At 38.2% G+C, this 24,586-nt stretch overlaps 1 protein-coding gene across 4 annotated transcripts in view; it reads left to right on the plus strand.

The window, feature by feature from the left end:
- Positions 1 to 24,586, plus strand: part of RC3H1 (ring finger and CCCH-type domains 1) — a 63,785-nt gene that overhangs the window by 14,654 nt on the left and 24,545 nt on the right. For 3 of the 4 annotated variants that reach the window (XM_039881442.1, XM_039881444.1, XM_039881445.1), the window contains exons 2-8: positions 8,920 to 9,355; positions 11,763 to 11,883; positions 12,582 to 12,821; positions 13,257 to 13,432; positions 16,342 to 16,542; positions 20,018 to 20,150; positions 24,348 to 24,466. In XM_039881442.1, coding sequence (XP_039737376.1) covers positions 9,125 to 9,355; positions 11,763 to 11,883; positions 12,582 to 12,821; positions 13,257 to 13,432; positions 16,342 to 16,542; positions 20,018 to 20,150; positions 24,348 to 24,466 — 1,221 coding nt within the window. In that variant the 5' untranslated portion in view covers positions 8,920 to 9,124. The remainder of the gene's footprint in view (positions 1 to 8,919; positions 9,356 to 11,762; positions 11,884 to 12,581; positions 12,822 to 13,256; positions 13,433 to 16,341; positions 16,543 to 20,017; positions 20,151 to 24,347; positions 24,467 to 24,586) is intronic. The other variant, XM_039881443.1, reaches the window with a different exon arrangement.

Here is a 24,586-nt window from a genome sequence, read left to right on the forward strand (position 1 = left end):
TGTTTCAGCTTCAGATAAGACAAGATCTCCATGAATGGTCTTTATCTTCCTCAGTGTTTCTTCTCCTAAATTTGGCTTTAGGTTGGAGGTAGAGATGTTTCTTTTTGTCCCTCTCCACCCTGGGAATGTAAGTAACCTAAATAAGCCTTTTGCAGCTTTCTCAGCCCTTCTTTATCAAGTCGTTTTTCAAGCTTTTCCCCTCTAAATCACAAGCCTTCCTCTTTATACTTATCTCAAGTAGTTCTCCATTTGTACTAACAGCACATGAAATTATATCTAGGATATTTCATATAATATAGGGTTACAATTCAACCCTTATATTTTGGGAAGAGATATTTTTACAGTCAAAATTGGGTCTTTCTTCACAGGGTATTATTGCTGGAAAAACCTTGAGCCTCCTCAAAAGTCTTTTTCATCTGTAAATTAATTGATACGCTGCTGAAAATTATAACACTGAGTAGTGTTATATACATCTTCTTTTCTTTTCTTTTTCTTTTTTTATTTCCAGCTTTTAGCTTTAATTTTCAAGATAGTTAAAACTTTTCTCTGATGTTGCACTGCATATTGGGTGCTATGGAAATGTTCCAGAGAAATGGCACCTTATAAGTTAAGGCCAACCATAACGAGTTAAACTCATCTGAGGGGGTGGAAGTGGATCCAAGATTGTCTTCTTACAGAAGTTAAGGTTTTGCTTGATGTAATATCTTTCCCAGAGCAACTTATACTTCAGATTCACATAAGAGCCGAGTCTTAGTCTCAGCTCAATAATTTATTAGCTTCGGGCAAGTTATTTAATGCTGCAGAAGCTCAGAAGTTGTGTATAAAATGAGCATAGTAGTGCCTCAGAGTGGCTAGCCCAGAGTAGATACTAGATGAATTTTAATTTCCATGTTTCTCCCTCTAAATCAGAGGCAGATAAAATGAACCTGTAATAGAGGAGATGGTAAAAAAAAATTAACAATTTTTTAAATGTCAGTTTCTAACATACTTAAATGAATCTTCAAAGCAGTATAATTTTTTAAGAGGGCTTATTGCTGTGTTCATAGAAGAAATGTGAATAGTGTCTTTATATTTTTAAGTTATTACATTGAAAAATTTAAAAACTGACTTTCGTAAAAAGCTTTTAATGACTTTTAACAGCTTTATTGAATATCATTTGCATACTATAAAATTCACTCATTTTAAGTGCACAATTCAGTGATTTTTAGTAAATTTACAGAACTGTGCAGCTGTCACCACAATCCAATTTTAGAACATTTCCATCACCCCTAAAAGCTCCCTCGCCTTAATGACTATTAACTTTCATTTGTAAGGTGGCATGCATTACAGGATTTAGAAGGACTGGTTTGGGAGTTAGGCCAGACTGAATTTGAAACATGGTCCTGCCACTTACTGGCCTTACGCCTCGATCACCTCTTCGTACTTTGGCATCTTTATCTTTACCGTGGAGATAATAAGCCACATCACAGCATCGCTTGAACATTTAGTTAACTAGATACTGCATGTAGAGCACCGAAAGTGCTGACATCTAGTTGGTGCTTAACGAATACCGGTTACTGGTGGTGGTTTATGTTGTGCTATAGATTTTTGGTAGACATTTAAATAAGAGAACCATCTGAAACACCTAGAATAACGCTTGACACCTGGTTTGTTTTCAGAAAACCAGGCTCCGTTATGCTTTATGGCGTCATAATTTTGTCTGTAGTCGCTCTTTGGCAGCTGCCTTAATCGCAGTTAAACCTGGAGGCTCACAGCGTGCAGTTATTTGTGCGTTTGCAGAGGCATGGATTTGAATTGAGTAGGGACAGGGCAGCTGTAAGAGTTGGAGTTTGATATCTGCAAACTAATCACTTCTCTGATGGAATGAGTCATTGGTCTTGTTTACTGTTCATTGAAATAATTTTCTTACTCTGATAAGATAAAAAAAAAAAACTCCCAGCAAAGTGAAATGATAATATTAGTGATTAATTTTACTAATAGAAAAAATATAGAGATATTTAGAAGTGATGGTTTTTAACCAGAATTTAGGAGTTGGGATAAATTAGTAAAGCATCAAATGTCTGATTCTGTACACTAGCTCCAGTCAGCGGTGTGAAAAAGGCATGTAACCAAATAATAATTTTTTGGTTTTCCATGAGCATTCTTCTTGGTATAAAAATGTTTCTATTACTGGTGAAATGGTATGGACCTTCTTCAAGCTGGTCTGATTTCTATTTATCATGTGTCTTCTGTATTGTCTGTTATTTATCTACAGCAAAATCACTCATTGTTGCCATTTGTGTGGGAGGGTAGGTAGACCTTATTTAAACTAATGGGAATGTTGACCATTGCCCTGAGCAGTGAGCTCAGAATCACTCTTTTGGATTTTTTTTTTTTTTTTTTTTTTTTTTTTAAGTAAAGAGGACATCATTCCTGCTCTGTTTCTGATTAGGAAGATTCCAGCAGAACTACTCCTAATGAGCTAGATTTGGGTTGGTCCCTAACGCATAATGATTTATTTATCTGCAGGCCTTGAGCACATGTGCTTTAATTATTAGAATTAATTAGGGTTTTTTTCCCCTTGACTAAACCTTGCTCTGAGGAAATTTAAAGAATCTGGTTGTTAGCATTTTAGTAATTTTATTTTCTCTTGACTGAAACAATGTTCTCTTGACTGAAACAATGTTTATTACATTCACCAAGCCATGTGTCCTTGTAGTTTAGGTATATTTTGTGGTTGAAGATGATATAAATACCATCTTGGAGAAGGTTTAGAAAGATGACTTTGCAGAAAGATGTTTAAAGAATGAAGAAGGGGAAATTCTTCTTAGATCTGATAACTACAATTAATGACACTTTGTCTCTAAAAAAAAAAATCTGTGCTTTATGTTCCTGTAATTCCTGAAATAGAATCATGAAAGAGTGACTTACTATTCTTAATCATCAGATTTCCCAGGCAGTCAAGCTTTTACAATACTGTTTTCCCCTTGGTCTCTCAAACCTATGGTTATGGTCAAAAGAATGCTTTTATTTTTAGAGGACTGGGTGCTGATTTTGTATGTCTCTAAGCTATTTTACTAGAAAATGTAAGAGGTTAGCAACTATGTGTCTCATTTTACTAGGTTAATAAACTGTTCTTTGAAGCAGATAAATCACAGAGAGATTTACCAGGGTTTTTAATGAATTTTGAAAAGAGGTAGTAAGTTTTGATGATTTGGCTATTTAAATGTATAAAAGAAGGTCAATTTATAAGGAAAAATGTTTCGAATACTCTTGTTCAAAGTTATCATAGAAATAGCCTAAATTGTGTTCTACATGTACTCTAATTTTTCTTGTTTTCATTCCTTCACATTTATTTGTGCTTGTGTAATTCATGATTGTATACATTTTATAAGTTGCTTAAACTGTGTAAGTGCTGTGAAGTTCTTTAGCTATCTTTCCAGACCTTCTCCTTCCCATCTATTTACATTCATTAAAATCAAGATTAATATGTAGGATTCCCCCCCTCCCCAGCACAAATGATATCATATGTATTGGTCTGCGAGTTTTGTGTTTACTTAGTGTATTTTTGATCGCTGCCATTTCTACATGCACAATGTTCATTTTAATTATTCCGTGTGTTTCCATAGTACAGGTGTACCTTCTGTTTAGCCATTCTCCAATTTTTCTCAATTACAAAGATATCTAGCCTTTCTTTTAAAAGAATCCTATTCTAAATACCTCGGTTAATTAGATTATCTTTCTGCAGTATGAATGGTCGCTGTAATCGCTATTCTCTGTTAGAATTTTTTACATGTCAAGTTTTCTTGAAGTAGACGTGATTCTGGTATAACAGCACTCGGGTTCTTCAGGGCCCAGTAGTGAAAGAGAGGAGTCCCGTCAGGTGGTCAGGTGGTTCTTCCTCTCAGGGCCTCGAAGGCGGGGATCTCAGTTGACTAGGGTTAGCGAGACGAGTATGCAGATTAGGGGATATTAGAAGCGATGAAGCGGGCCCCTCGCTGCTTCCTCCGCTGCTTCCTCCGTGCTCCCTCCGTGCTCTCACGTTACTCCTCACAGGAAGACCAGGTGCCATAACACGAGTTAAAAGCCCGTGTTGTTGGTCCTCGCTGATTCTTTGGTCTCTTCACATGCCTTTCTCTCTTGCTGTCTGCTTCGTTTTTGTTTTGGTCTCCCTAGGTGGTTTTCTCCTTGCTCCCCAGTTGTCCTACATTCTATCTAGTCTAAGACCCGTGGTCATACTCTTCCTTTACCTGGGATCTACACGCACGCATTACACGTTACTCTCCCCTTTTATTCAGCCTTCATCTTTCAAATCTCACCCTAAATATCAGTTCCTCAGAGAAGCAGCTCCCCACACAGCCCCGCCCCAGTTGGTTGGATTATCTGTCACGTGCTTTTATCTCCCCGTCCTTTATCTTCGCATCGTGTGCCACAACTTGCAGTTTCGTATTTAGTTGTGTCATTATTATTTGTACAGCTAATGAAGGCAGCCGTGTATACTCCATGCAGGCTCGGAATGACTTGCTTGTTCACTATTTTATCCCCAGTGCTGGGTACATAGGAAAGACCAATAAGACATTTTGTCGCGAGTAACTGAATATTTACTTTTTACTGGGAATGGAAAAAGTTTCTAGGAATAATTTCAAAGGAAAACTGGTTTAATGAAGAGATAGAAGAGTTGCAAATAACAGCACTTAAAATGTTTTCTTTCCAATTAATAATATATGTATTTGTGTATTGACCCGTGTGAAGAAACTGAAAAGAAAGTCATAAGTGATTTATCTGTGGAGACAGGACAGAAGGGAGGACTATAGGATGGGAGACAGGATGCGAGGAGATACTCCGCTGTAATCTTTAAAAATTTTTTTGACCCACATGAATATTACTTAAAATGTTTTTATGAGTTTGATGAGATTGTAGTGTAAACGCAGGAAATATACGTTCATATAAATCGTTTGTTTTTTCTATATTCTTATGTTTTTAACTGTTGTTTTATTTCAGTATGTCTGGGTCAGTGAGTCTTATCTTCCTTCTCTCCCCAAACAAAACCCTCTTTGAGAATCTGATAAAAGTCATGGGTCTTATTCCCAGAAGAATGAGCATGTGTATATAATTAATTTTACATATTATTCCCAAGGTTATTGGATGTCTGATCTAAACCAAATATCGCTAGCTGTTGTTTTAATGTGCAAGGACATTTTTAAAATCTTCCAGAGGATCAGTGATGGGCTCATATGCAAGGCCGGGTGGGACTGGGAGTCCGGACACTTGGTTTCTGATCCTAGCTCTGCCGTTAGGAAGCTGCACAACTTCAAGTGAAACTGTTTTACTCGTCTCTGGTCCCCTCCATGTCGTGTTGCTCTAGTGCAGGGTGCACGGGCTTCAGTGGCAAGTACTAACCTGAGGTCGTTGTGACTTGACTTTGCTGCCTAACTACCTGTGTAACTTTGATAAGTTCTCGGAATGTTATTTTATTTCTCTGTAAAAAGAAGGAAAATGATTCCAGTTTGAGGGGTTTTTAAAGATTAAATGGAAAGACGTGTTTGAAAAGGCCTTAGTCACACTTGTTACTGATAGGGACATAAAGAAATATCTTGAAAAATTAGAATTCAGTGTTCTCCAAAGTGTCTTTTACCAATAAAGTTTTAAGATTCTATTTAAAGCAACTCTTGTTAACAACAGAATAATGTGGGAAGCTTTTTATAACCGCACCGATCTTATGAAATCACACGGGAGATCAGTAAGGTGTTTTACGTCTGTAAACTGATGTTGACTGTATTTTCTGCCTGTTTTCCATATTCCACGGTGCTAGAAAGCAGTAAATCTCAAATACCTGATGCAATTTTAAGATTCATGAAAGAATAACACAGGTTAGAATTTCTTGATGTAGGGTCTTTAAATACCCTAGAGGTCTATGAATAGATTTTCACAGGTCTGTGATCTCTTTGAAGTTATGTGCAAAATTTTTAGTGTATAAAATTGCAGTGAGAAGCTCTAGCTTTCCTAGTGAACAAGACAGATTAGGGCTGTGCTCTCGAGTCCGTCTTCTAATCGGAGAACACAAACACCGAGTAAACAAAAATATAAGCATGCAGGTGAGACTCACAGAGACGATGAAAATGTTTGGTAGAAAATGCAAATATAGCGATGGACTGGAGAGGGATTTAGAGGATGTTTTAGAGTTTTAAGTGGTCAGGGAGGCCTTCTGAGGGGTTGACATTTTTAGTGGCATCTAAATGATAGAGTGGCCTCCAATTCAAAGATTAGGCAGAGAGACTAGTACTGACATTGCAAGATGGGACCAAACTTTACTTGAGTAACTGGAGGGTAGTGGGTGTTGGGGACAAGTGTTAGAAAATGACGTGGAAAGCTGAGTACAGGGCCTTGTAAACCAGAGTAGGACATCCATATTTTATTCTAAATGTGACAGGAAGCCATTTCAGGGTTTCTAGCTGGAGAATGAGAAAAGGAAGCTCAAGATAGAGACCTGACGACTCCAGAATTTAGGGGTTTAAGAAGTCAAAAGCATAGCCGTTGAGTTGGGAAAGGCAAGGCACAGTTCATCTGCGACACTTTCAAGGAGGAGGAAGCGGTCATCTGTTTCGCATCTTGTTGGGGAGACAAGTAGGATTAGAACAGCGACCTGACCATTAGATTTGGCAGCCAGTTCGCCAGAACAAATACTGAGAAGTCAGTAGCTGTTAGGGAATGCAGCTTTGTGATTTTGGTTTTTCAATGAAACTGCATATAGTTCTTCCTTTTCTATAATCTTTAATCTGTGGGTGGTTATGTGATTAAGAGTTTGGGTTTTGATCCAGAATATTTGGGTTAATATTTCAGCTCTATTTCTTTTTAACATACTTAGTCTCCCTAAACCTCCATTTTTTATATCTGTAAAATGAGATAACAGTAACCACCTACCTTTGATAGGTTTGCTCTATGTGAGGCATTTAGCAAGGATGTGGCACATAGTCGTATAAGTAGTAAAACTTGTAATGTGCAATAAAATGTTTATCTTTTGTGCTCTTTGGGGTTTGTGTAGTTTATAGTGTTTAAGGGAATAAACTGCAGTGTTTTGTTTTTACTTTATGATTAATAAATTTTAACTTTTCTACAAGGCCATAGTAGTAAAAACTCATTAACTCTACTTTGCAGGGATTAACACAAGATCGGAATCTTTGTAGGCATTAAAATGAAGCCTTGCTAATCCATAGAAGCGTTCATATGAATGAGACTTTATAGACTTAATCAGCTTAATCACATTTTCTGACTAATACCAGTTCTTGTTCTGAATTTTATGTCCCCTACACACTTAACCTTTTTTTGTTCTTTATTCTGGAATATTCTGCAACCCCATGCACAATTGTAGCATTTGACTACTATTGAGTAGAGTAACTAGATACTGTATTTCCTTTTTGAGCATTCCAGATGATAGTCTCAATGTATTAAGAAGTAATAATTTCATATAAGCATACTTGTAGCTACTCATAATCTATTAAAAGTATTTATAATTAAAACATAGAAATCAAAATTGGCAATTTCTTTTTTCTTTCTTATTATTGCAAAGGCCATTTGAACACCAAAACAGATAACTTTAGACCCTCAGTGTAAAATTAACTTGGTAACTGTCTACTGGACCATTAAATTGTTTCTCATTGTCCGTTCGTCTGGCGGCACACTTTGCAAAAACCAAACAAAGCTGAGATTATTCAGAAGGCAGATACTATGGCTATGCTGTTTCACTGTTTCCTCAGCAGTTCAAACTGAGTCTGGCATATAGCAATGCTTAGTAAATATTTGTCGAATGAATGGATAAAAGTTTTTACATTCCTAGAAACTCTCACCAGTAATGAATGGGCTTGCATTTGACTTATTTCAGTAAAACATTAGTTAAATGTAATGTTTGAAAAATAAGCTGTATAGATTACTTTTCTAGTTAAATTACAGCTTAAATAAGATTTTTTTTTCATCTTTATAAGTCTCTACTGAGCATAATCAAATCTTTAAAAACTTGTAATGCTATATTAACTTTATTGTTTTGTGCATCAATTCTCATTTTTAGAAACTACATTTACAGTGAGTGTAGCGGGTATTGTTTAAGATAAGTGCTAGAAGTTTCTGGTCTGGTTTTATACATAAAGAAAATTTCTGTTAGACACAAGTGATGAGTTTTGTGACTTGGTTTTTATCTCCCACTAAAAATAGACTGTAGACAGTGAAAATTGATTATATATGGGTTCTGGTAAACTATAATTGTTCCATCATTCTTAAATTTGAGAATTTAAAAAATTGGAAGTAAATAATTTTAACTATGTTATTCTAACAGAACACACTATAGCAACAAGTATAGACTATACCAGGGGTTTAAAAATATCTACCAGTAAATAAAACTCTTAGGCATATCTAAAACCCTTAAAAATTAACCCATAAAAAACCCATAAAAAACTCTGCCTACAGCAAATTTAACGATAAAGTGTTTTAAGGTAGTTTTTAATTTAGGCCAATTAAAAACACCCTCTAATAGAGGTGTAACATCCACAGAAGTTTCCATATCATAATTGTAGGGCTTGATAAATTTTCATAGCTGAACAGATTTATGTAACGTATACAGATGAAAAAGTAATATTATTAGTCACCCCTAAAAAGGCTAATTTTAAAATACAAAGCAATCATAGATAAATGAGAGACTTAGGTGCTGAATCTAACTTTATTACTAACTTCAGGTGTAACCTTAGGCAAGTTATTTCACTTTCTGGGGCCTACTCCCCATCTTTAAGTTGAGGGGATGCCACTAAATGTTTTATTTTGGCTCTAATTCTGTAGAAGTGGAAAAAGATGGACTGTGGCAATATAAATGTTGTATGATAGGTCAAAATGAGAATGCCAGTTGCCTTTAAAAAGGAAGACATTCTAATTTTTTTCTTTTTCTTTGTTTTCCAGGTTATATTTCACACTATGTGCTGACTGTATCTACAGAAGATATTAAAAAAAAAAAAGATAAACTTTTTTCAAAGATTTTGATTCCAGTGGAATCTTCGCTTTAGCTGTTGTGCGTGTGTGTGGGGGCGTGTGCGTGTGTGTGTGTGCTTGCGCGCGCGCGCGTGTGTGTGTGTGTGTGTGTCAGTGAACTGCAACTCCAGAAGCGATGCCTGTGCAAGCTCCGCAGTGGACGGATTTCCTCTCCTGCCCAATCTGCACTCAGACTTTCGACGAAACTATCCGGAAGCCCATCAGTTTGGGCTGTGGCCATACTGTCTGCAAGATGTGCCTGAATAAACTCCACCGCAAGGCTTGCCCATTTGACCAGACCACTATCAATACAGACATCGAGCTCCTTCCTGTGAACTCAGCATTGCTGCAGCTCGTGGGTGCTCAGGTAATTTCCACGTGTGTGCATGTGCGTTCCTCCTGAGAGAAACCTGTCGAATGAAAATTGGGTGTCGTTGCCTTCCTTGTAAATAGGTAGAATCCTGTGAGTGCCGTGCTCACCCTGTGGCCGTCAGCGTTTCTCAGTCATGGCACATGGTCAGACCTTCTCAGCCATTCAGGTCACTGAGAAACCTAAGAAGTGCCCAGGATTTCTTAATATTGAGGAAAATATTCACAAAACCGTTAACACTTTACTTAATAGGAAAGGTGAAGCTGCTTCAGACAGTTTTACTTAGCAGACACTAACCAAAATGAAAGATGAAGAAGGTGAGCCTTTGGGAACCATCGACCTAGAGTAGAAACAGATATCCCTAGGTACCGATAAAATTTAGTGTGGTAATTCTGAAAGTCATACTCTGGAAGTTTTATATCGGTTTTCTCAAATCAGAGATCAGTGGCTTCCTCTGAGCCACACAGAGGTTTCCCAGCCACAGAGGCAGGTTTTTGAAAGCCAGGTAGATATTCACTTAAATAATCCCTCACTAGCTTAATTCGCCTAGTGTGAGTCTGAAGTACCACCTGTTTACCATAAATCATTTTCTGAATAAATATACTGGAACTTGGGGTCTGGTCCCACTAATATCTGCCTATATATAAGCTGCTATAAAGAAGAGGAGGTTGCTGTTATGTATGTTGGAAATAAAGAGAGCAGTTCTAGAATAGATTATTCAGAAGGAAAATTTATCTCCATACCTGTTTTGATGATGTCACCAACAACACTACAGAATATTTGTCAAATGGGAAAGTGCTGTTGATTCTTTTTCTTTTCTTCCTGTACTTAGTATTTCATTTCATAATACTTTTTTTTGTTATTTTGAAAATTCTAGTATGATATTTTGGAGACATTTTAAAAATAGACTTACAGAGGGTAACCATTTTAGAAATACAATATTTTAATAACAACGAAGGCTTTTTAAAGTTGTCTAAGGATGAACTAATTCTTTTTCTACAAAACGAATAAGATCTTGTCCTGTCTTAACTGAAGCAACTAATGATTGTGAAATATGAGGATAGGACATTTTAACATATATAATAGCTACCATTTTAACCCTAAAGATTTCCTTTTAAAAACCATTAGAGCTAGCGAATTATTTAAAGTTGCAGGATACAGAATCAACATGCAGAAATCAGTTGCATTTCTGTACACTAACAATGAGCAATCCAGAAGGAAATTAAGGAAACAGTTCCACTTACAGTAACATCAAAAAGAATACAATACTCGGGAACAAATTTAGTGAAGGAAGTGAAAGACTTGTACACTGAAAACTAGAAAACATTGCCGAAAGAAATTTTTAAAAATAGAAATAAATGGAAAGGCATCACATGCTCATGGATAGGCAGACTTCCTATTTTTAAGATGACAGTGCTACTCAGAGCATTCTACAGATTCAGTGCAAGCTCTGTCAAAATCCCATGGTGGTTTTTTTTTTTTGGTTTTTTTTTTTAGAAATAGAATCTTTTTTTTTAGAAGTAAAAAATAGAAATAGAAAAATTTATCCTAAAATTCATATGAAATGAAAAGAGACCCCAAATACCCAAAAGAATCTTGAAAAAGATCAACAAAGTTAGAGAAATCACACTTTTTAATTTCGAAACTGCAAAGCTACAGTAATTAAGACTGTGGTACTGACGTAAGCATAGATATTTAGATCAGTGGAATAGAATAGACAGTTCAGAAATAAACCCACGTACACGGTCAGATGATTTTTGACAAGGTTGCCAAGACCACATTCAAAGGGGAAAGGACAGTTTTTCCAATAAATGGGCTGGGAAAACTCGATGCTCAAATGCAAGAGAATGAATTTGGACCCCTACCTCATACCATATGCAAAAATTAAAACGAGTCGAAGGCTAAATATGAGAGCTAAAACTACAAAACCCTGAGAATATTGGCATAGATATTTGTGACCTTGGAGTAGGCACTGTTTTTTTTAGTTGTGACACCAAAAGCACAAGAGAAAAGAAATTGAACTAAATCAAAATTGTACTTTATACTTCCACAGACATCATCAAGAGAGTGAAAGAACCCACAGAATGGGAGAAAATAATTATAACTAGAACATGGAACTCTTACAGCTTAATAATAAAAAGAACAAAATTTTAAATGGGCAAAGATCTGAACAGACACCTCACTGAAGAAGATGGCAAATGAGACAGAAAATAGATTAGTTTTGTGTGTGTGTGTGTGTGTGTGTGTGTGTGTGTATAGAAAAGGTCTTTTGTAAGAATCCAGTAAATTTAGTGGGAGTTTTGATGTTACAGGCATTAAGTGGCAGTGCATAAAATGTACTCAATAAAACATTTGTTTAGTTAACTAGCGAGCACTGAAATAGACTTTTTCTTTTGACCTCTAGGTCCCTGAGCAGCAGCCCATTACTTTGTGTAGTGGGGTTGAAGATACCAAGCATTATGAGGAGGCCAAGAAATGTGTGGAAGAGTTAGCATTGTACCTGAAACCACTTAGCAGTGCTAGAGGTAAGTCAGGTGCAGTTATCAGTGCTAACAAATGGTCACCAAAACACTTTTATTACCCTAAAAATCGTGGGCTCTATGTGAATGTTAATGAAATTTATTTATGTATTGTAAGCCAAACTCACTGGTGCTAAATAATGTCATTGCAAACCACATCGAATCAAATAGTGGATTTAGAGTTTGTGTGCCGTTAGAAACATTATTGGACTGAGTCACCGAAGGGTCAGTACACCGATGGCTTCGGAAGGGCTCTGTTACTTGGCAGCTCTGGACTGTCTTCTCTTCAGTTTTACACGGTGTGCTGTAGAGGATGTAATACAACTGAAAGCTGCCATCCTGCCTTGCCCGCACAGCTCGCTTTCCCTGGGAAAGTACGATGAGCCACTGTGAAGTAGCATGCCAGAACTGTTATGCCCTCAAAATGTGTGTCTTCAACTAATTAGTAACGTCTGGCCTTTTTCTTTATTCCATGATTAAAACAAATAATGGTATATTTAATGGCATGAGTGTTATGTTTGCATGAGATAAAGCTCTTGCATACTTTTAAAAATGCTCATTTGTGCAATTTTATCTATTGTTTAGTTTCAATATTCTAGTAGAACGCAGGACTATTCACACTCATTCAGCCCGTCAGAGGAAGCTTTCCTGGACTCTGAGTTAGCATTGTAAACCCAGAAAAAACTTTTTACTCTCTTTTAAAGGAGTGGGTCTGAACAGCACTACTCAGAGTGTTCTTAGTCGCCCGATGCAGAGGAAGCTGGTGACCCTGGTCCACTGCCAACTAGTGGAAGAAGAAGGCAGGATCCGTGCCATGCGAGCAGCTCGATCTTTAGGTGAACGAACAGTCACGGAGCTGATTCTCCAGCACCAGAATCCTCAGCAGCTCTCTTCGAATCTGTGGGCAGCGGTCAGGGCGAGGGGATGCCAGTTCCTGGGACCAGGTATGGAATTGAATTTCATATTTACTATACTAGGAATTCTAGAAGTGCGGTGTAGGAACTGTAAGTTGTGTACAAAGGTAGTTCATTCCAAATTCTGTTGTTATCAAGCAGTACCCCACTTGAGAATCATGGCTTATGTAATTCCACGTCTGGTTTTTCATAGCACTTGAAACTTTTAATTCCAAAGTTTATTCATTTTGATAGAAGTTTTTCTTAAATGTATTAGTTTTTTTAATCTGCTTTCTTAAATAAAATATACAGAATATAATACAAAATTGCCCCTAAACAGTTGAAAAGTGTAACTGTGTGAATATCTTTTATTGGATTGCCCATTAAGTGATAACCTGCAGAAATGATTGAATATTGCCCTTTTAATAAGTGGCTTTATCTTATCTCTATACATGATAAATTTTGGTTTTGACCAACTTTTTCCAGCAATGCAGGAGGAAGCGCTAAAGCTGGTTCTCCTGGCCTTGGAAGATGGTTCTGCTTTGTCAAGAAAAGTATTGGTTCTCTTCGTGGTGCAGAGGCTGGAGCCACGGTTTCCTCAGGCATCTAAAACTAGCATCGGGCACGTCGTCCAGCTCCTTTACAGGGCTTCCTGCTTCAAGGTATGGGAGGCACTGTCCTCTCCCTCAGCCTAGGGACCAAAACTTTGAGTTTAATAAAGTTGCCTGTATCTTTTCAGAAGATTCCAGCAATTTTTTTTTTCTTTTAAAGAACGTAGATGGTGTCCTATTAAAGTTAAATCTTTTTGTATTAAATTTTGTATATTAGATCCTGGATAACGTAGATCAAACCAAGGCTTATAGATTTTTGTATTTGAAGAGACTAATAAACTGTCGATTTTCCACCGAGACTATAAGCAGAATTGGTCTGAATAGAGAGTCATTGAAGCAGGAATAAGTTCTGTTGATAGAATTCCACATACACAGTATTGGAGTTTCATTTGCCATTTTGGTTTCAGGATATGTAGTAATGCTGGACGTATTCTTTTGCATCCCAGATTGATTCGACACTTCTTCAGACATTGGCGCCCATGTGTATCGTTTGTTTATTGTTTGTCCTGTTTTCCTGGCTTTTTGATGTCAGGGCTTCTTGCTTCTGACACAACACCTAATCAGTACTTCATGGACCACGGGAGCCTGTTTCTAAAATATCGTTAATTCACACAAGCTCTAAGGATCTCCATCCCTGAGGTCACTCGAACTACAAAAAAAAAGTCCCACATTACCCCTCATACCGAATTCTCTTCTCTCATTTTTTGAAAAAGATAAAATGGTTCACAGAATCAACAAGAGAGAATACAGAATTAACGTAAAGAAGATTTTTTTAAAGCTCTATTTAAATGCCAACATTAGTCTGTTTCTTTCTATAGAGTCATTGTATACTGAAAGTGGGGTGTGGATTTCAGATGTGTACCCACCCCTCTTGTTGCCTCTGGAGCTATCACAGCCTCTAGCTAACATAACTCCAGCGGATCCAGATTGTTCCTGAATAACTCACGTTCGTTAGAATGGTTGTAATAGCGCGATTGTATGGTATAATCTGGAATACACTTCAGAATGTCTGTCTGCCTCCAGTGTTACTTGTGATCCACTCATAGTGTCAGATAGACACAATATAGGAAACTTCAAACATAAAAGGATAGAAAAGGAAATTATCCTTCCCCATGAAGAGTAATAAGAGGTGCGGAACCCCCAGAATACCACTAGGCGAACCTCTCAATCCTAGTTAAAAGCATCAATAGCAGTTTTTTCAGAGATTGGAAATTTGTAAAAATCCAATGATTTTCCACTTGGGTCGTGATTATTTCCCTTTATTTCGTTGTCTACATACTTTTTTTTTTTTTAGGAGTTTGTACTACGTATCATGAAAAGATTTATCTTATTGCAGTAGGTCCACGCCTTTCACTGTGGTAGAGTTTCTCCTGAGTTATCTGCCAAGCCCCATTTCATCCTCTCACAGAACTCAAGTCAGACTGCATTTCCCTATCCTTCCTTGCAGATGTCTGTGCCCGTGAAGCTGTGTTCTCACTGTGTCCTCCTAGCATCTCTCTCATTTCCGTTTGAAGAGCTTTTCAAGCTGTGGGATAATTCTGGTCATCCTTAGTACAATACAATACAATTCCAGGACTTTATACATTGCATCTCTTGGAATCCTTGATTGTTTTTAGAGGTTCGAGAGCCAAGTCCAGGAAACCCCAGTATATCCTATAGAAAGCATTTTCTGCATTTTAATGAGATTTAAACTATATCGAGAGGAAGTTTGAATACATATACAAATGCATTTGGTCTTTTAACTTGCTTTAGAATAGTAGCAAAATAAATTTAGTTTTTGTGGCTATAGTTCTTGTTTTTGTATATATTTGGTCTTTCTGTGGGCTTAGCTAACAAAATTTAAGTTAGAGCTGTTTGTAATAAGAATGGAGTACATTTTTAAATATAGTATTTGTATGAGACAGAAATCTCGACTAAAATATTCTGTAGATTCTTCAGTGGGAGAAAAGAATAGGAATTTTCTACAGAAATTTGAGTCTTTATGGGAGTAATAGGTTAACAATGTAAAATGCATAATGCTAGCTATTTATACATATATATGCACCGTACTGTTAAGTTGTACACCTAAAACTTTAAAACTTACTGGATTTTGTTACCCAATGTCACCATAACAAAAATTAATTAAAAAACAATAATGTAAAATATATTCTAAAATATGTTAGGATCTAAGTGATCCTAGACTAGAATTAATTATTTTACTTTGGTTTGTTAAGCCTTTGGCCTAAACCCAGCCTGACTACAAATGTGAGTCATCGGGTGTGATAACAGTAGTACCTACCTCAACAAGTTTAGAAAATTAAATGAGTTAATAACGTCAGTATAATGGTTAATAAGGTAACTTACACTGAGTGGCACATACTAAGTGCTCAATAAGTGTTCATTGTTTGAATTACTAGAAAGTATTATTATCATCATGATCGTTCTAGTTCAGCATCTCAGAATTTACACTTTCTGATGGTGGCTTGACCTACAAAACTCCATGGAGAATTAAGCCAAGTACATATTAATCATCTTTAGAATCACGCCAGCATCTGAAGCTCTTTTATTACGAGTAACAGCAGCTCAGTGCCAGGCAAGCCAAAGAGTAATTAATTATCTGCAGTTACGGAGAAGAAACATACATTGTTTTTTCAGAATAATTGTATGCATATTTTCTTCTTTTCACAAATGCATATACACTCACATAAATTTAAACTGCATTATGTGTTAAGGTCTGTTCAGTCTTTGGATTTTCTTCCAGCATATATTCATTCTGTCTTTCTGTGGGTCCATCCAGAAGATTTTGTCATCATAAAGGAGGAAATGTTTTATTGGCAAAATGGCACGCTCCATTTTAATCTTGTTATTGTCACTAAATTTGTTACATTAAAAATGATCTGTTATCTCGGTGTGCTCTTATAAAGTATAAACCCATTTTGTTCCTTACCGGCCTCATCATGAGATTGTGTGTATCTTATTAGGTCACCAAACGTGATGAAGACTCTTCTTTGATGCAGCTGAAAGAAGAATTTAGAACCTACGAAGCTCTGCGGCGAGAACATGACTCCCAGATAGTGCAGATCGCTATGGAAGCAGGCTTACGCATTGCACCGGACCAGTGGTCCTCTTTGCTGTATGGAGACCAGTCTCACAAATCTCACATGCAGTCCATTATCGACAAGGTAGACCCTTCTTTGTTCCTTACTTCTTGGACTAATCTTGGAGATTCGGTAATTCATTTATTTAACAAATGTGTATTAAAGCACGTACTGTATGTCAGGCTCTTGTAAATTACATTCTCTGTAGCCGATTGTCATGTGATATAGTACACCATCACCCTGGTTTGTTAATTAAAGTTTTTTTTTAATTGAGGGATAATTGACGTTTTTGATATGAGGTTTGGTTAGTGTTCGAATGCTTTGTCCAGCACGCGCGCTCTCATTCTTTTGAGAGGCTCCCATCTCCACTTTATATCATTGTCTCTCTCCCTTCTTTTATTGTTCTCTGAGTTTTGCTCATTGTGTTCGTTAAACCCATTTGCTGAACGCCGCGTTGTCTTCCTGCAGCGCCATGTAGTGGTCCGGAAGCTGCACGCATTGGGCTTCCTATCATTCTCAGCCAGAATGATTTCACATGAGAAGTCACCAGCCATCCTAAGTTTGATCAGATTTTCAGTAAACTTATTTCTGCTGCGTCTGTTGCTTGTTATGATGAACAGGTCACTAGAGTACACGTGAATTTTGGGTCAGGCTCTATAACTTATTTTGACTCTAAGAGCTATATTTAATTCTCTTAGAACTGGAGCATGCTGTAACTGTTGTAATTCGATATGAAATAGACGAAAGTGCTATAAAAACGTCTTAAAGTGCCATGTAAATATGTTATGTTCAGTATCAGTATTTAACATTTACTGTTTTACCTTACATACTTATAAACACAGAGATGATTATACGCAGTAGAGTTTACCCTACCATTAATTGAGAGAAATAAGATCAAGATATAAAAGTTCTCTAAATATAACATTTAACACTTACTGAGAGCTCACTATGTGCCTGGTGGTTTAAAGAATTCATTTAATCTTCTCAGCAGTCCTGTATTATCCCTTTTATACAGAAACAGAAGTTAAATACATTTTCCAGTGACAGAGCTGGATTTGAACTTGGGCCTTCTGACTCTAGGATCTATGCTCTTAACCACTGAGCCTCTTCCCAGGCTATTCTGTTTCTCCCCCCTCTCTCTTTTTTTTTTTTTGGCTATTCTCAAGGATAGAATTCTTTGAATGAGTAGATGATTGATGTTAAAGGAGAATTAGGACATTTGTTTTATAACTACTTGGTGCATAATTTCCAGTGTAATGCAGCGGTCCTCAACCCTTTGGTACCAGGCACCAGTGGTCCTATGAGAATCTAATGCCTGATGATCTGAAGTGGAGCTGGGGGAGTGATGCTAGCTCTAGGGAGTAGCTGCAAATACAGGAGAAGCTTGGCTCACTTGCTCACCGCTCACCTCTTGCTGCGCAGCCAGGTTCTTAATAGGCCACGGACTGGTCTGTGGTCTGGGGGGTTGGGGATCCCTAGTATAATGTATATTATTTATTCTGTCTTAAGTCTTCCCTAGAAACCTTTAACCAAACTTTACCTGCAACTCTTAGGTCTAAAATTATGCAGCTGACTGATTATAACATGTTAAAACCTTAGTAACACTCTCTTAAAGGAATAGCTTTCTACCTCCAAAGAGAAACTCGGCTTCTTTTATAAAGAGTCGACACGGAAGATGGCCTTGCTGTCTGAACTGGACTCTGTAACTAGGTGTATATCCTGTAATAATTTTCTCATGTTCTGAGCAAGAATTTGAATTTAATATCCAGAGGCCTCCATACAACAAACTGGTAAACAACCTTTACAGTGTATGTGCCAAGTTATTATTATTTAGAGCAGGAGAACTTTCTGTGATAGTGTAAGTGTCCTGTGTATGCACTGTCTAGTATGGTGATCACTAGCCACATGTGGCTTTTAGCAACCAAAATATGACTTATGCAAATGATGAACTAAAATTTTTATTTTATGTAATTAATTTAAATTTAAATAGCCACATTCTGCTAACGACTACTGTATTGGACAGTGCAAATAGAGAATTTACTAAAAGTGTTAAGAAAAGCAATAATCCTAGTAAATTAATGGACAAAGAAAGATGAATTAACAGTTCAACAAGAGGAAATGTATCTAGTCAACTAGATAGAATTCAGTCCCAACAATAATTAAATACACAATTTAAAACAGTGACAAACCTGATGTCGCCTGTTCAATTAGTAAAAGAAACATATACTCACACATTGCTGATGGTTTGTAAAATACATTGCACATCTTTTGGGAAGCAATTAGTCAGTAAATAAAAATGCAAAATAGTCATGTCTTTTGACCAAACTTACTATTCCCAGGAATTTATTTTAAGGAAATAATCTAAACTCTCAAAACTGTTATGAGCTGAGAGGTATTAATTGCTGTATTATTTATGGAGGAGCGAATAAGGGGATGGTTAAGATCTATCTGCTCAGAACACTGTTATATGGCATTAAAATTAGAGTTATGTCCTGACAGATACTCTCTTCGACTGATAAATAATATTTAATTTCTGTAAGAAAAATGTTAGTGAAGTATTTTGAAGTCTTGATGGTAGATACATAGGTATTGTCATTATATTAGACAGTTAATTTTCTGGGTAGCAATATAAAAAATGCTTTTTTTGTACTATCGATGGTAGCCAAAACCATAAGTTTATAAATGGCTGATTATAAGTACATAAACATGCAGAGATGAAAAAATTAAATATAGGCATGTCAGCATTCTAATGATAGTTATGTTATTATCCATGTTTTTAAAAATGTATGCTTTTTTTTTTTTAATTACCTTTTATAGAGTGACCTTTTGGGAGAAAAAAATTCTCATCTATATTAATAAACTGCTAAATTTTTCCAAGCAAGAACCTTTAGTTACTTTCACATAATCAATTTTTTTTCCTATTAAAGATCATGTTTGGCCAACTTAAGAGAGTTAATGAAGAATGTGTGTCATTAAGCCTTAGGAAAATACACAGCCTGATAGCTTCTAAGAATCCAAAACCAGTATAGGATTTTTTTGGAGTTGGAATGGACTTTGGAAATTATTTAGTCCGTATAACAGATGTACTTCAGACTGAGTCTGTGGAGATTATAGGCAGCCAGTGTCATGATCTTTGGTCTGTAACAGAAGTTGAACTCAAACTCAGTTTGACTGAGTTCAAGTACATTGTTCTTACTATTGTATAGCATTATCTCTAGGCTGTATTTCCAAATTTCAGTTATTTGGAAGGACCCCAAGAGCTAAGCTGTAGGAACATGAAATGGGAAGAATACTTCCAAATTGAGAAATTGAGCGGTCTCACGGTTGAGGAGTGTGACAGCAGGGGGAAGAGTATACAACGTGGCAGGCCGTAGATGGACAGAAGTGTGTGGTTTGCTCAGATAGCGGGTGGTCCAATCTGGCCAACGCGTGGGATGCGTGGGAGGATACAATTAAATTTAATAAATTGTGAAAATGATCGAATCGTGATATTATAAATACTCTTTATTTTAAAAGGATTATCTGGCCTTTGGGAAAGTTAATATTTATTTTTTTTAAGTTGCAGACCCCAGCCTCTTTTGCACAAAGTGTTCAGGAACTAACAATTGCTCTCCAGCGGACTGGAGATCCAGCCAACTTGAACCGACTAAGACCCCATTTGGAGCTATTAGCAAACATTGACCCTAGTCCAGGTAAACCCAAGGGAGATTAATGAACTCTTCTACATGTGTGTCCTTGCCTCTCAATGGTTTTTTGAATTGTTTTTTTGTTACCTTCTTCTAGAATTTCCCAGAGTGTGGATATTCCAGATTTTTCCTACAGTATTTAAGTTTCTGGTCCCAATCTTGTCCGTCTAGATCTTTATTACTTCCACTACTATTTACTCAGTACTTTTTACTGCGCTGCTCACTTCACCAGCGGAGGAGAGAGATTCTCCCACACCCTGTATGTTTCCCTCTCACTGTGAGATCGTGCTGTATTTTACCGTTCTCGTCTCTTTTGACAAAACTCAAGTTGTCTCATTTTTTCTAAATCATACATTTAGATGCGTGCTCTCGGTCCCATTTTTTTTCTTCTCTGCGGTATCTTGTTTCATCAAGTCTCTTTCTTACTCTCAGCCCTTTTTCTCTTCCTCCTCCTTGACCTGAAAATCACCCAACCTTCATTTTCACCTCAGACTCCCGTTTAAGATCCTTTAGCTTCATCGTTGTGCCGCCCCTGTGATTATTCTGACCACTAAACTGAAACACTCTTAGCATCACTAGGAATCTCCCGGTTTCTAGTTCCGAAGGCTCCCTCTCAGTCCTTGGATTACTTGACCTGTCTTCAGCATTTGGCAGCGCCCTGGCCTGCTTCCTTGACGTGAAGCCCTTCTCATGCCTCAGTTCTGTAGTGTGCGCCGCTCGTCTGGCCCGCGAATGCTGCTGCCTGTCGTGACCCCTTCCCTCTCCTGCCCACTGAGGAGTAGGCCGGTTGTGTTCTTGGAGCTATGTTTTCTCTGCACTGTGTTGATGATGGTCATTTATTCCCAGCATCAGGTGTTATCTCTCTATATATAGACAGCAGGCTCCCAGATATCTCTAGCACTATTATGTCTTCATCCCTCCCAAGTGCTTTCTGAGGCTCACGTCACCTCACCTCCTCTGTGTTGTATCTTTGCTTGATACCCGCTTTTCCTCCTGTGTTCCCTCTCTGCGAACGATCTCGTTCTCGAGCTTTGCAAGCTGAAAATCTCAGTCCTCTGCGTGTACCTCATGCCTTGTCCTTTCACTTGCTCTCCATACCCTTGCAGACCGCACGATCCATCTGTTCTTGCACAGTGTGTCTCACTCCCATGCCTGTCATTACCACCCCAGCGAGGACCTCATTCCTTTTCCTGAGACCAGATGCCTTCCGTTTTCCTCTACTCTTAATTCTCCCAGTCCATTCTGCTGCCTGCTGCGGGGTGAGCCACGCCTCTGGCCTCCTGCTTCACTCACAGACTCACAGCGCTGCCCCAGTGCTCACGGAGTACGGCCTGGAACACGCGACTCGGACCTTCGGAGTCCAGTGTCCTGGCAGCCCGCCTTTGTAGGCTTACTGCCAGGACCGCTTCATCAGGACGGGTCGGATCTGCTCCTGGAGCCCGCGCGCGGGTCGTCGTTTTCGCTCTGGCGCTTTGATCTTTCTGAGCGATCAGAAGGGCACTTTCAGACACTCAGCACCCCGTCAGCCCAACCCGTCTGCCTGTGTCTGCGCCAGTGAGTTCCTTTCTCCCTGTGTCGCTGGGTAACTACTCGTAGCTAAGGCCACCTCCTCGCCTCGTGTGCCAGTACCGTCTCGTCGAGTACGTCCCTCCAGTAGTCGGTTTCTGACATGGTCAGTTTTCCTTCTCCCCTGGAGTGTACCTGTCAGCGTGCGAGCATGTACCATCCCTCTCGCCGGCACACACTCTGGCACCATTTGCCATCCATCTACTACTCCGTGCTGCTCTTTGTAGCACACTCTTGAGCTCACTCTGACCAGTCATTTTTCTCTGCCAGTCAGAACTACTTTGTCAAGGTGACAAGTGACTTCCTCATAGCTCATTCCAGACATCGTATTTGACCTGTTAGCAGTGTTTAACGCTGTCAGCGAATACTTTTTCATTTGGCATCCAGGCCACCCCTCTCTCTGAGTTTCCTTCTTTTTTTATTGGACCCTCCTCCTCAGCCGCCTCTGCTGATTTCTCCTCCTCTCCGTAGCTTCTAACCGTTTTTTTCCCCCATAGCCACTAACTTTGGGAGCGCTCGCAGAGTTTAAGCCTCGTATCTCTTCTCTTTTCTATTTATACCCATTTTCTAGGTAATCTCATCTAGTCTCATGGCTTCAAATATTATTTATATGACTCACGAATTTATTGTATTTCATCGGTTCTGAAGCCCACAGTTTTTTCAGATGTTAGCATTTCTGAAATTAGGATGCATTTGTACAGTCAATGACCTGTGATAATTTCATTAGCCATCTTTTTAATGTTTGAGCGGCATATAAAATAATGGTGTGCATATGTTACAATGATGGCATTTTAGAATCTCTGAAACAGTATATCCAGCCCAGACCTTGTTCCTGAATTCTTTTGTACATCTACCTGCCTGCTCAATATCCAACAGCTCTACTTGAATATCCGATAAGAACTTTAAACTTAATCTGTCTAAGAGTGAGTTCCCAGCCTCTGCTTCACCTCCCATTCCGTTAGTGACTACTCTGTCCTCCCATTTCCTCAGGCGAAACACCTTAGAGATACCATCCTCAGCCCTTCTCTCTCTTATAAGGTGCATCTGCTCCATCAGCATATTCCGTGGTCCCTGCTCTTCACATCCATCCAGGAATCCATCTACTTACCACTTTCACTGCTGCCACCCTTATCTCTTCATGGATTATAGAACAGCCCTCTATTGTCTGGTTTTAGCCTAGGAACCAGAGTGATCCTCTTACTTCTGTGCTCCAAAATTCTTCAGTGCTTTCATCACTCAGTAGAAGCCAAAATCTTTACCATGACCTACCTTACATCAAAGACATTTAGCTTCATCCCATTGCTGTTCCTGTGTTTATTCTTACGCCTGAACTAAAATTCTCTTAACACAGGAATTTCCCTCTCAGTTCTTAAGCGAGTCTTCAAGTCTCATGTGCTTTGGTCTTTACCTCCCTCCAGCTTCGTCTCGTATTCTTTCCCACCCGACTTCTTCCTCTCCAGTGTCACCTCATGGAACACGCCAGGCAAGCTTCCACATCAGTGCTTTGTACTTATTCTTCCCTCTTCTAGAATGTTCTTCTCATATATCCACAAGGCACACTCAGACTCTTCATTCAGGTCTTCGGCTTGCTGTAATCCCAAGGAGCCTCCCCAGGCCTCCCTGTCCAGAATTTTACGCTCCCCACCTTTGCTCCATTTATCCAACTCTTACTCTCGAAGTACTCTGTATCTTGTGATTGTTTTATTTATTGTGTGGCTCCTTCCCTTGAATATAACAGGTTTTTGTTTTGGTCGCTACTGCTTCCCCAGTAGCTAGAACAGTACCGGGGCATTACCTACAACGTGTTCTGAAAACACTTGTTTGTATGACTGTTCTCTTCACCTCTACATCTTCATCCATTTTTTCCTGTTAAAATTTCCTGTGTCCTTCAAAGCCAAGTTCAGATTCCATCATCTAAGTTTTTCAGAGCTTCTCCAACAGAAGTCATCTCTATATCTGTGTTCTAGAGAACGTTTCATATTAAGCCTTATGGTTAATTTTTCCTTTGTAAAATCACAGTGCTGGCACTGGGAAAAAAGAGGAGGATGTATAGCAGAGCTGATTTATATAAAAGCTCTTTTATTATACTTTTTAAACATTTTATTTAAAATACTCAATTTATACAAAATTTCAAAATAGACATTACAGATTGGTTGACTGTAGGCAGTCCGCAGTTAAGTTTCGTTTGGTTTATATACTGTTGGCCTGCACAATACTCAAATTTTTTTCGGTACCAACACTTAAAAACTGGGTATTTTACATAAAATCGCAAATTTCAGTTTTCCCTGGGAAACAGTGCCAGCCTTGCGTCTTCACCTAACAATAGTCGGCTGAAGTTGAGTAGTAGCCATAACCGTGGATATGAGACACTCCCCAGTTCATCGCAGTCCCAACACTAAGGGTCTAATGGCGGTAGCCAGCTTAATGCCTTTATGTTCCCTTCCCTGTCCCTGTAGTTATTTTAATTTGCAACCTCAACTTTAAAAGTTTATATCTATTTCTTTAAAACGATGTGTGGTTGAATAAGCTATTACCTGCAAAACTGTACGAAGCGTAACTTGACAGCTCCTTTGTTAACTTACGTTGAGCAAAACATGGAATAACATAATTTTAAAAGTTTATTTATTTGCTGTGTAGATGCTCCTCCTCCTACTTGGGAACAGCTAGAAAATGGACTGGTTGCTGTGCGTACGGTGGTCCATGGGCTGGTAGATTATATCCAGAACCACAGCAAGAAAGGAGCAGATCAACAGCAGGTAAGAAGTTTGAAATGTAGACGTGATGTTCCAGACACAAGCAAAGCCAACAAGAATACATGAGTATTTTGAGACTGTAAAAACTGTAAATTAGTTTAACCTGCTTTGCATCTGGTTTCC

Source organism: Pteropus medius, unplaced genomic scaffold (genome assembly GCF_902729225.1).
Source record: "Pteropus medius unplaced genomic scaffold, Ma_sr-lr_union100, whole genome shotgun sequence".
NCBI lineage: Eukaryota > Metazoa > Chordata > Mammalia > Chiroptera > Pteropodidae > Pteropus > Pteropus medius.